Consider the following 13,646-nt stretch of genomic DNA (forward strand, 5'->3'; position numbering starts at 1 on the left):
TACAGCTATATTCCATAGTGCATGCTTTGGTTCTGCAGGCAGGACTGCAGAGCATTCACGTTTTGCTCACATCAAGAACAAACAGTGAAAAAAAAAACAAAAAACAAAAAAGGCGCCTCATCTATACCAAATGGAGAAGGACCTCTGTTAAAATGTCCATCAGGCCCTGACTCCATACTTTCTTGTGCCTGGGGGGACTATCCCAGGAACACATTTTGCCAAAGTTCACCGGAACACGCCTAGCTTGGTGAGCCAGCAGCCAGACCCCTGTTCACTGCACAGCAGCCCCCTTGCTGTGGCCGGCACGTCCCTGAGCGGCACAGGGGGTTTGCAGCTGGGCTGTAAGAGGCCTCTCAAGTTTTGCCCCAGTGACTCAACCCGCTGCCAGGCCCCTACTGACCCCCGAATACATGAAAGTTCAAGTCCAGTTTATCTCAGCTTACATCTTCACGTGAACCCCCAGTCAGGTTCCCATCTTTCCAGTTCAGAAGAGCTAAAACATAGCAGGTGGTCACATGGGAAATTGCCATGTTGCTTGGCCTATGTTACCTTCTCAGTCAAGGCTGTTAAAACAACCGTGCCAGTGAGCAAGAACCTTCAGCAAAACAAAGAAACTCCAAACCCCTCTGGCCACATGTGTAAGTAAGTCCCCTACAATGAGATGTTAATATGTACAAACAGGTTGCAGTGACCTGCTTGCAGTAAGCAAAAATGTGGAGCTTCAGCCAGGGTAAATTTTGAATGTGTTCAGCATTCAGATCAGCTTAATTGCACAACTGTCACACATACATTGCACTGGAACTTGGATCACTTCTTTTAGAGACTGGAGGAGAGAAAGGCATGAACTGAGAACACAAATGCTGTCCGTTAGAAAAAGCCACATTATGGGAAAGGAGCTCCATATGACATAGAAAGCAAAGTTTGCACAAGAAAAAGCAGCGTGCTGAATTTTGTATTTATAAATAGCTAAATGAGACACACACACAACAGTGGCCATTTTATTAATCTTGTCACTTTACAAACGGTGACCATTTTCACAGATGGAATGCACGAAACTTTCCAAAATGGAGAACATCAGGAGGATGTGTTACTTTTCTGAGAGAATTGTAAGGAGAAAATCCCTTGGAATAAGAAAAGAAGGGGTGGAGACAGGTGAAGAAAATGGGAAAATTAAGACAATGACTGAAGATTGTACAAGGTTTTGTTAAAAAAAAATTAAAAAATCCAAGTGTAAAAGTATGGTTAAAAAATAACAATCAACTTTAGTTTGTACAGCTTTAGTGACTCTATTTACTCCATAGGTCATCAGGTAGACCAAGAAAAACATCCCTAGAATCCCAGTTTGTGTGGCTACTGAACCATTCCACAGCAGTGATGGGGGGCACACTCTGCCCATCAGTGCAGGGGCTGGGTGAGGACAGGGATGCAGACCATGTGTCAAAGTCTTGAGCTGGACGTGGTGCTTGTGTAATGCTCCCCCACTCAGGCACAGACACATGCATGCACAAGTGCCACTGCTCCCCCAGAGATGCTGTTCACAGACTCTTGAATTTCATAACAGAAGTGGACAGGTTGTGATTAACTATTGATGAGTTTGCCATCCTAACTGAGCATTATCCTCTGATCATTCGCAACCTTTTGTTTGACAACGGATGCCTTATAAAATCTTTATGCATCACTTAGCTAGTCTTGCTCTCTCTTTTTTCTTCAGAAATATAATTGCCCTGCTTTTCTCCATTTTCCTAAAATATTTTTCTCCAAAGTTTTGAAGGGAGTATTGTATGAAATCTGCAGAACATCTGAATAAACTCTCTTGCTCACTCATGCTTCTCTTAAGCATATACGGAGAAATATATATAGGTAAGTGTGATGAAAAGCATGTAATTTTGTCCATTTGTAACCTTCATTTTAAGGCTCTTTGTTCTAACACACATGCGCGCACAAACATTCGCACACATATACAAAGGGTTTCTTCAATCAGAAAGTCCTCAGTTTCCATAAACAGCCTCAGAAACAGTACAGAATGGGTGACCTGTAGGCCTGCTGGAGCTCATGCTTGCAGGTAAGATAATTCGACTGCTCCCACCTTCATCAGTGCCATGTGCATATGGACTTGACAGGGATGCAGAACCCAGGCTCAGCCTTTACACCTCTGGCACAAACAGGCCTCAGGAACTTGTCTGCTGGTCTCACTCTTACAGGTTCTGTGACACTCAGAAGGGAAAGGAGGGAAAAGATGACCTTTGACCAGTAAAAGCCCTCAGTATATTTATAGTTGGTACTGTCACCTTTGTTGCAGCAAACATCAAACTACCATGTAGTACTGGAGACAGTATCAGCATCAGGAACCAGAAAAGAGGCACTGTAGCCCATTAGTGCCATGAATTGGTTCAAGGACATGAAAAACAATTATGAACCCCAAAATGTCTGTGTTTAGGTCCCCCAGTCTTGGGCTTTGCCTGAAACCTGACTTTATATTGTTTGGTGCTGCACTGGCCACCAGCACCAGCCCAAGACTCATAGGAACACATGGTATCTGGTGTTATGATTTTGGCATGGGAACTCTGTTGACCCTGCAAAGAAAGCATGCTTCAGCTGCTTCTCTGCCTACTTGAATTTTGAACTGCTATTCAGCACTCAGTGCACAAGAAGAAGGGAGTGGCTGAAGCCAGTTACACTGGCCTTCATGCATTTAGAATTTCTTGAAATGTAGCACGTGCTCCCTAGCTACTCGGCTGTCAAACTCCCTATTTCCTGATGACCTTATCTAAGAAGCGCTTCTGGAGCCTGCACTTCCCTGTACTTCTGTTAGTGTTCTTGTCAATAAAGGATAAATCAGAAAAAATTCCTCCTTGTATGGGGGAGGTAGGTTGTGTCTCAGATGCATTTCCTTAACTCTTTACAGAGGTTCACACTGACCTCAGCGAGAGATGTTCCTGTCATGGCAGAAAGGTTATCTGGAATCGGCATTCACCCTAGGAACATGAGAGCATGGCAGTGCCCTGAAATTTGGCAAGGGATGGGCCAAACCAGAAGAAGAAATGAGTGCTCAGCCTATTTACCACTGAACTGATGCAGCAAAATCTGTAGCAAATTCATACAAATATTTCTAGCAGGCACGGTATGGCTTATGCCAATACAAAGCAATTAGTTGCTACATAAGCAGACAAAAGTGCCGTCACAGACAGTATTTCTCAGCTGACCTTTTGTTAAGAAGCCATCTTGTTACTGTCTACCTGATAGCTCAGTAGAGCAGCCAGTGGCAGCCTTGGGCTTCCCAAAGACAAATTGAAGCGCTTCCAGATGGGACTTCCCTTCACTCACTGCAGATGTATGTGTGCATGTGTGTGTGTGTCAAGGAACAGGGAGGAAAAGCCTGATTCTTATACTCAATTTCCCCTTCACAGGGGATAAACAGGCAATTACGCATCCTTTTATATTTGATGGCCAAGTGCTGAACTTGAAAGCACACTATTAGTTTGTGTCCCTTCAGGGCCAGTGCAATAAGTAGCCAGGAGAGCTGGGGCTAAGGAAGAGAGGGTGTTGCCTGCTGTTAGTGTGACAGTCTTGTCAGCAGCATTCACATTACTGGAAGGTAATAAAGTGACAAGTAAGTTATTAGAAAGATATGAGGTGAAATTGAACTGAAGCTTCTTTCTGCTCAGCTCAGTTTTTTTTTTCCTGCTTTGTAATGGGCCACTATTTGTTACAAACCAAGCCTTGTCTTGAGATCTTATATAAAAAAAGAAATATTTATTCTTTGCAGGAAAGGTCACATGAATTTACAACATCACACTTTAAAGGAGAGGAATGGGAAAATAGTTTTATGACAACTACAGCTGCTATTTAAAAAAAAATACAGTGTCATCATAATGAACAATAATACTGGCAAAAGTCAGAGGGCTTGTCAAAAACATGTCCATTTTTTAACCCTTTGGTGGTTCAGAACTGTTTCCATTTCAGTGCCAGTGCCAAACATCAGAGTAACAGTATTGGGATACATGATTAATATCTTAATCAAAATTCAAATCTGTCATTCCATATCATGACTTGACCAGAGAAGACAAGCTGCATAAGACTTCTTAACTATAGACTCAAGGTTACATTACTTACATAAAAAAGTTGCTGCTTCACCCTGTTACAGGCCGTTTTAAAGGCAGTGATAATGCTGCTTGGCAAGAAGAGACAGAAACCATGGGACTGGAACAGACATGTACTTGGGCAAACATGTGCGTGAAAGGTTCAGTCCATCATATGATGTTGTTCTGCTCATAACGTAAAAGTGGGTATGGAAAAGAGTTCCTTTTATGTCCCTACAGGAGGAGGGAAAAAAGCCCAACTCATCATGTGGTGACAGCAGGATATGCTGATGCTTATCTAGCAAAGTAGCACTACAGTCACTGTTTTGTTGAGTTACTATAGCAGCAAAGTAGCGACATAAGGAAAAAAACCCCTAAGAAGGAACTGACATATACCAGCTGCCATCATGTGTCTGCCACTCACTTTTTCCCCACAGAGAACTCCTGATGCCTTTTTGCCCTTAGTAGACACCTTTTCTTCTCTTTTGAAATAAAAAACAGTATTTCTTTTAAGACATTTCAGAGAGAAAAGTGACAAAAAACATTCTGGGGACAGAAAGAGTAAACTGTTCGCATAACTGACACAGAAAATTTAGAAGACCATGTGTGTTTTCCTAGATCAAACACTTTGCCTCACTTATTCCTTCTCCTTCTACCAATGATGCTGTGAAAATGTCCCACAGAATTTAAGTACAACTACATTTCTGAAAAGATGTCCTGTTTTCTGATGGCAGTTGACATCTCTAATGACTGAAAAATGAATCCAAACCAACCACTTTGATTTTAAAGCATCATAACACATTGAAGGAGAAATTTTTAGAACTCAGTCTCTGATCCTCTAAATGGTTCCTATCTATGGAACAGATCAGACCTTGAATCATTATGTTTCTGAGCTTTCCAGATACCCACACAGCTCTTTGTCTTGCTGCATAGGCACATTCCTATTCCATATAATTAGCTATGCTAGATCCTTAACTGTATTAATTAAGAAAAGTAAAACTCAGAGAAAACTCAAGTAGATCCCTGCAGCCTCTCCTCCTCTGTAATACTGGACCAGATAAATAAACATGCTGACCTTCACTTGCAGCTACTTTATTGTTTAGATTCTGGCTCTCCTCTTTTTCCTAAATAGAGGGAGAAAGGGAGGGAGGGAGGGAGGGAGGGAAGGAAGGAAGGAGGGAAGGAAGGAAGGAAGGAAGGAAGGAAGGAAGGAAGGAAGGAAGGAAGGAAGGAAGGAAGGAAGGAAGGAAGGAAGGAAGGAAGGAAGGAAGGAAGGAAGGAAGGAAGGAAGGAAGGAAGGAAGGAAGGAAGGAAGGAAGGAAGGAAGGAAGGAAGGAAGGAAGGAAGTGAATCTTTTAAGGTGTACAAAAGATTAGATTAGATCTTTACTAACACCAGCTAATTAGTCCTCACAGGAGCACCCTTATTGGAAAGATCATGTTATTATTCATCATATTTTAACATACTGAAATGCAAATAGGTAAGTGATGTGATCTGTTCAAGACAAAACAGTGAGAAGATGCCACCAGTGGTATTAACATTCAGTTCCTGGTTCTTCTGCTTTAACTGTGCTATTTTCCTTCCAAATTGTTTCATGTTGGTTTTATAAAGATACCTAGTGATTAACCAGTACATGGTTAATCACATGCTTTCCTAACTCACCTCCCCAAAAGAAAAATGCTTAACACCCTCCAGACAAGTAGCTTCATTTCTAAAGGAGGTTCAGTATGGATAGTTATTTCTTAAATGTAAACAAAGCCTTTTTAATATTTACAGAAAAATACACCGTGAATAAAGAAAAGAGTGAAACAATGTGGAAAGAATGACCACAATAAATATAAGAACCAAAGAAGGAACAAACTCCATGTAAAATGAAGAGTCTCTTTCTCCAACCTGGTGTAATTCTTGTAAAAATATTTAGACTGACAGGTTTGGAAACTGAAGGGATGGCCACAAGTTTGTGATGGCATAATCAACTGCATGCTTATCTTGTCACACCACTACAGCCATGCTCTGTGATGGGTACATGAGCTGTTGGGTTGTTATGCTTATTGCAGTCTGGTTCACTGCTGAGATCTTCCAGAAATGTACCTTCTGTCAATAAAACCAAACTTCTATCATACAGTGTCTTAAAGGATTTTTCAGATAACTTCAGATGATACAAGTTTCACCACAGGAACAATTCTGATAAATACAGACTCTCATAGAAATTCTTGGTAAGTAGGAAGGAGGGAGATGCCATTCAATTCAATGTAAGTGTATGTGCCATTGTAAAACAAAGGCTGTTCTGACATTAGTATCACTAGCACCAAAGAAACCACTTAATTCACCTAGAAGTAACTGTGAGTAATATTCTGTCCACAAAATGCTGATTATATTTCCTACATGGCTTAAGCAAAGTCTGAATGAAGTTTAGGATGCCATTAAAGTAGGATTGCAGAGCTTCTGCAAACGGTTTTTGGATGCTTATCCCTGCTTCTTTACTTTTTAGAATGTCCTATTTAATTTTTTGTACTAAGCAGTTTGGTTTTTTTTCTATGTAATTCATCTGCTGAATTTGTCTACTAATGATGTTTAAGTTTCCAAAAAGTTTATCAAAACCATTTGACATCTACCATAATAGAGTGAAATGAGATTGCAGAACACTGATTCATTCAGTGAGCAATTATTTGTATATCTCAAATCTGTTTTTCATTAAAAATTGTGTTTATTTTTACCATACATACTACAAAACAGTGTTTGTTTTTTTTTTCTGTAGATATAATTCAATTTTTGTTATATTTTTAGACATTCTTTTTTGTTTGCTCCTAATAGATTGGGAGGAGGGATGCAAGTGCAGTACAGATAACACTACAAAGGTCCATGTGTTTTAGAAGAATGCACCTTTACTGTTCTGATTTTTCCTTCTCGCAAACACTTGCGCAACATCAAACAAAGTGAACCAGATCTCTCCACTAAATTTAACAAGGCAAAGTATTTCAGACTTTGAGGAAAAATAATAAAGATGAAAGAAAAAAAGTCAGTGAAACTGATCAGCTTTTTGATATATAGGTTGTTTTTTGTTTGGTTTGGTTTTTTTTGTTAAACCAGAAGGTAAATTTTTCTTACAGTTTCTGTGGGATCTACAAATGTTTTCAGGGCTTCATCGGTGTACAGAATCAAAAAATGATCAGAGGCTTGTAACCCATAGGAACGTAGTGAGAATTCATTTAGAAATAATTTTCTTTTATTTTCTACAACTGGAAATATTGATTTATTAGCTATTGAATCCTACCTTTGGAAACAAGAATACTGAAATGCATAAGGAGTATTAAAAAAAGGAAATCTTATATTAAGATTTTCCTCTAGAAACATAACAGGAATTAAGCACTCAAGTGGATATAAAGGTAAGAATAATCAAAATGCACAGCAAATAAAAACAACAACAAACTGAAACAATGGAGCATTTCTGATTCTTGGCTAAGAAGAACCATGTTCTGGGTCAGTAAATACAGAAAAGGAACACATTCTCACTGAAGGAATATTTTATTGTATTCTGAAATACCCCTTGGATTTTCCTTTGTTTGTTTTTGTTTTTGTAAAGAAAAGAGTCTACAACATACTCTAATGGTTTTGGCTGTAGACTGAACTTAAGTAAATACCATCACTCAGTCAGTATGTTGTGGTAACTCAGGCTGCCAGTGTGGTTTACCAGCTCAAGCAACACGTGTAAACACTGGAAACAAAAAAGATTCAGAGGACACCCTCTCTTTCTCAGCTGCTTGCTCCTTCTCCCTCTCCTGTTCATGCTTGCTCTTTTGCTCACTATCTTTCTTGGACTTTCATTATTTTCGGAAAAACCATGTGGGTGAAACACAAAACATTAACATTAACATAACTAGAGATCCTTTTTTTTCTGGCCTCTTATTTTATCCAAAGGGAATGTTACCCAATAAAAAGTCCAGCATATGTTTTCAGAGCTTCTAAGTGCTTCTGCTATTAATTTCCTTTGATTGCTTCTATAAAACATGCCTTAATCATTCTACAGCACTTTCCATTGCAAAAAAGACAACTTTACAGAACAACATAGGTAACATTATTTCCCTGTTCCTTTTTTTTTTTTTTTTTTTTTTTTTTAAAACACCACAAAAAATCCAGGCCATAGTAAGAAGCACACAAAATTATATTCATCTTTGTTCCATGACAAGTAGTATCAGCATTTATATCCCCAAATATTATGCATGTTTGACCAAAAAAAAAAAAAGTTTCCACTGATTCACATGACACAACTCTGGTTGTTTGTTTTTTCTTTCAAATAATGTAGTATATAAGGAATAAAGATGCACTATTGTTTCTAGTAATAATTGGCACTTGAAAAAAGCACCAGGAATTCTGTATTTCACTTTACACCTTTTCCCTCCCCAGTATTTTTTTTTCTGTAGTCCAAAATCTACAGCTGTGGTTATGGTGAATAACTACATTTTCTTTTTTCAAAACGTGTGCAAAGTTGGCACTTTTGTATTAACACTAAACACTAATACTCTTTGTTTGGCATTCATGCCCTCATACTGACCAGACCACTTTTATCTAAGTGTATTTTTTTAAAGACACTTACTGAAAATATGGCAATAGTTTAAGAAAAAAAAAAAAGCATGGATATTATTACACATCCCCTTGTAGTGTACGAAAAAGTGCATGACTGGAATTATGTAATAGTACAAGACAAAAAAACTGTATCAGATCAGGTGCTGTAAAGCATGCCAGCACCTCTTTATTACTTATATCTAGCAGGTAGTTAAAACAAGACCGTGGTTCTTTTAAAAATGTGCATTAAAGCTAACATAAATGAGTAGAACTAGCCAGCAAACTATTTTTCCTGCTTATCTAACAGCTGAATGTAACTGTAAAAATTAAGCAAAAAAATGAGAGTTAAACCACCATCAATACAATTGTTTTACATCATAGGCCTGTCAAGGCTCAATATCTATATACAAGTGTAACAGCCATGCTTAGTAGAACGTTATCCCCAATGCTTAGAAGACACAAAGACAACTAAGTAGATTGTTTTTTTTATCTTTTTTGTTTGTTTGCAATTTTTTTGTTTTGTTTTGTTTTGTTTTTGTTCTTTTTCTTTCAGGTAAAAGTCGTGGGTAGAACAAATTGTCTCTTTGGAGATAACCAAGAACATTCTAACAGAAGTAGGGACAACTGCAAGTTTTCTGTGGGGTTTTTGTTGTGTTTTTTTTTTGTTTGGTTGTTTTTTTGGTCATGAAGGGTCTCTTCCCCCAAATTAAAAATCCCACATTTTTGTGTCTATCAAAAAATAAAATTAAAAAAAAGGAAAAAACTTAAACCAACAAAGGGGAAAAAGCACCTGGTGATTCTTTCTTTTGTTAAAAAAAGAAAAGAAAAAGATTATATATATATGTATATATATATATATTTATATATATATATAAAGGGAGACTGTATATGGCAGTTCAGATGTGGTGGGCCCTCTCTGAGAGCTGGCATTATGCTGTGTCCATCCTTGAACTAATCTACTGAAGTAAAGGGAATGTTTTTATGCAGATTAGGGTTCTGACTATGCCGGTTTCGGCTACGGACAGAGGAGAACATCATGTTGCACCCAGGGACTTTGCATTTGTGCATCTCTCGCAAGTGCACCGTTTTATAGTGCACTCTGAGGGTTCCCTTGTTGCTGTACATTTTGTGGCAAATGTTACACATTATCCCACCGTTGCTCACCGAAACACTGTTGAACATGAGGGATCCTGGGACATCGGTGCCCATACCTACAGCTAAGGCAGGAGCATCTGCTTTGTGGGCAGATTCCCCACTGTCACTTGCCCCATCGACGTCGTCCAGGAGAATGCCCTCATCGCTTCCTGCATCAGATTCTCTTGAGGAATGGATACTACTGCTGGACTGGATGCTGGAGGTGGTGCTCAGGTCTAGGACCATATAGTCTTCCGACATGCCCCTGCTGTACCCATTCATATGGGAATCCTCAGTACCAGCAGGCGAGGAAGTGTCTTCCCTTATGTCAAGCCCCATCTGATGCTGTGCTCCATATATCTTCACCAAAAATTCATCACGAAGGTCCTTACTAAGAGAAGGCTGTGAGGTGTCCAGGCCCATGTCATCCAGTTCTTTGGTCAACAGTTTACGGTGCAGGTTTATGTTAGCACTGTGTCTGGGAAAGGAAGAGGGAAGGGAGAAAAGGAAAAATGTACAGTATTTTTGATTAAACATACAGTCATCAAGCACCAAATATTGATTTATCAATAAATTATCATAAAAATATCCCCTATCCATGTTTCTTGGAAAATTCAGTCTTGTTACAAGTGAACTGATTGCAACACAAAAACCAAAACAAGCAAATTAACCCCCCACCCTGTATTGTTTTGCTTTTCAGCTACTGCTCCTCAACATTAGTTCCCAGCAGCAGCTATAGCCCTTTTATTTGATGCATTAGCACAAAATGCAAAATGCTCTTCTTAGCTCCTGAATCCCTGCTGGCTTTCCTAAAAGCCTTCCTTCAAGAGAAAACATAATTAATATATGGGATGTCTCTGTGTGTTTGTATTTATGTCTATGTCTAGATCCATATCCTTATGTATTTATACATACATATATAAAAATATATTTTTAATCTATATATGTACTCATATAAATGTGTACGTGAAATATAAGAGGCAAAAATAAAGGCAACTGAATGATACATAGTCAGAGGCCCTGATTCTGATAAATTATTTCTGGTGTAAAGGGATTCAGAATCAGACCAAACCAAGATGGAGAAGACTTGAAGGGTTTAGGAAGACAAGTCTCTGAAATCTACGTGTAAGTTTCTGACAATCTTAGCCTAAGTGACTGGTTCCATACTTCTGGGAGGGCACTGCTGCTCCCCCCTGTACTCTTCCCAGTACTGTGTCTGATGCACTGCTGACTGGCCCAAGCAGTGCAATTTCCAGTAAAAACCTTACTAATGTCAATGAGAATTTTGCCCCAAATCACCCAAAACAGTTACACGTGGGCTTTTGTTTAGATATATGAAGAAGTCACTGGGGGTGCATCAGAGAGGCTGGAAATGCTGTCACTGATGTCAGTAGTCTTTGGACCAGATCCTAAGAGCCATGGGTTAAAATATTCGTGTTTTACAGGATCTGGGACTGTGTTCTCAAGAAATAAAACTCTACATTTTCAAACAATGTAAGCCTTTGGGTTAGTAACTGTGTAATACAGCATATTATTTTAAATTCTGCATTCTACTCTCCACTTTTGACATTTGCTTTATTCATCCATTGCAGTAGAACCTCACTGATTTGCAATAGTGTCAGGAAACTCTTTGAAAACTGCATTTTCTGAATTAACAGCGCAACCAACAAACATGACAGACATCAAAGACCTCTGACCACAGAACATGCTCGTTTTATTGAAGTGCTTAATAATATGAAAGCAGTATAAAGTTTTCAGAATCAGAAAACTTTATGGTTCAGTATTCAGAATGTGCACCATTGCTGAGGAAACAACAAATATTTTTCAGTTTCCTTGGAGAGTGACTGGTTTTTCAAGTCAGTAAAAAAGAATTAGCGAAGTTCTACTGCGCAACAATCTTTGCAAGCTAAGGACCCAAACCCGCAATTTACAACATGCAGACTCACCAGTCTGTCTGCCCATTATAAATTGCAGATCAGAGCCCAAATGTAGGAGGGAGAAGAAAGAAAGGGGGTGGGCGTGGGGCAGGGAGGGGGCAGAGGAGGGAAACAGGGAGAAGAGAGAGAGAGTTTTAACATAGGAATACTTCAATTTGCAAAAAAGCACTAGGTATAAAATTGGAATGGGAAGACATTACAATGATCAAATATTTACAGACATTCAGGTCCTATAGTAACAGATAAGGAAGAAGAGGGAACAATAGCTAATAGCAATATTTCCTTATTGGAAGCTTTTGTTTTAAGAAACCCTTTGAAACATACCTCTCAACGAACTGAAGTCCCAAACATGGTACAGCAATACAATGCAGATAAATAAAGAAAATGCAAATGGAGTAAGATTAAATTGATGCGGCATTAGTTTCAGTAATTTTCTATCATTTACTTTGAGATTCATCTGTCTGTTGCACATAACTTACAGGACTAAATACAAAAAATAGCAATAGAGCGATCCATCCCACTCACCTGCAAATGCAGGTTCTCTTACATAAAACTGATACTGAACTGCTGTTTAATTGAATAGTGTCTGTTTGGGATGCAATTATTCCAGTAAGGAGGAGTCTAGAATGGAAAATTTCTCTCCTAATGAGAGACAGTTGAGAGGTATGAGCAAGGGCAGAAAAAAGTGGAGAGTATTCCTTGTTTTTCTCCCACATGGGAAATACTCCTTTCACAAGCAAGTACAGCACCATCGCTTTTTTGAGGCTAGAAGTGTAATTATGCATATCCCCACACTGCACTTAGGAAGGCTGAGCTTACCTTGTGATAAGATCAGCTTTCTAATCTTTTGCTAAATTGAGATCACAAAAGAGAGAGAGAGAGAAGAGAGGAGAAAAGAGAAAGAAAGGGGGAGGGGGAGGAGAGAGAGAGAGAACAAATTCACATTCCAGTCCAGACATATCTGGTTTAACAAAACAAAACAAAACAAAACAAAACAAACAAAAAAAATTCAAGAGCAAAACAAAACAAACCACCAAAATAAAATAATATCTGAAGCCAATAAAATACAGACTTTAAAAAAAGTCTTGACTGCGAATCTGGTTTTTGTCAGCTGTAATCTCACTTCTACTGTTGTCCTGATGGACACTGATTCAATCACACAAGATGAAAAACATAAAGCAAATTAATCAAAGCATATTCACAGCATCCCCATTATCCTCCACAAATGAGTTCTGAACAGATGCATGCAGTGTGCACATACATGAATGATAAACAGTTGTCCTGGCAGTCCCTTGTCTTCCTGGTGTCAGCTGCTGTACAACTCCATGTTAAGTCACTAACTGCAGTACAGGAAATGCTTACTGTGAAGGCCTGTCCACACTGACCAGTGTTATTGCATGACCATAAAAGCTCATTTGTGCCTATCATCATAATCCTAACTGTGAACTACTCATAAAGCACTCATGTTTTTACTTCTTATAATTCCTCCCCCTTCTCTGCTCCCCTCATATGGGAAATTGCTGCAGTGTAGAAACTAGTCTGGATAACTGTAACTGTTGTTTCCATGCATTTGTGCTTACTATTTCCTTGGTTTGCTGCTGAGAAAAACAGCAGACAGGCATGCGGTGAAAATAACTTCAGCATTCATTGAATGAAGAGATAAGAATAAATTACCACATTAAAGAGGGGCCACGGAGCCCCAGATGGACAGAGGCCATTCTGAGAAAGACCAGTGTAAGGATGCAAACCCTGCTAATGCTCTGATAAGAAGAGATGCCTCCCTTATTTAATTCTCACTTACAGCAGTGGCAATCAGTAATCTAGTTAAAGGATGTACCAGCCCATAATATCTGTCAGGCAAACGATGTGCAGAAATGTGTGGACCAGTTCTGGCACTCTGCTCAGTAGTGTCCCTTTTCCGCTGTCAGCAGTA

The 13,646-nt window shown here is 39.0% G+C and overlaps 1 protein-coding gene across 1 annotated transcript in view; it reads right to left on the reverse strand.

Moving 5' to 3' along the window:
- Positions 1–9,544: 9,544 nt before the first annotated feature.
- BNC2 (basonuclin 2) overlaps positions 9,545–13,646 on the reverse strand; it is a 337,647-nt gene continuing 333,545 nt past the window's right edge. Inside the window, exon 6 of the mRNA XM_051642619.1 lies at positions 9,545–10,254. Within this exon, the coding sequence (XP_051498579.1) occupies positions 9,594–10,254 (661 nt within the window). The 3' untranslated portion in view covers positions 9,545–9,593. The remainder of the gene's footprint in view (positions 10,255–13,646) is intronic.

The sequence above is a fragment of the Apus apus genome, chromosome Z, assembly GCF_020740795.1.
Source record: "Apus apus isolate bApuApu2 chromosome Z, bApuApu2.pri.cur, whole genome shotgun sequence".
Taxonomy (NCBI): Eukaryota; Metazoa; Chordata; class Aves; order Apodiformes; family Apodidae; genus Apus; species Apus apus.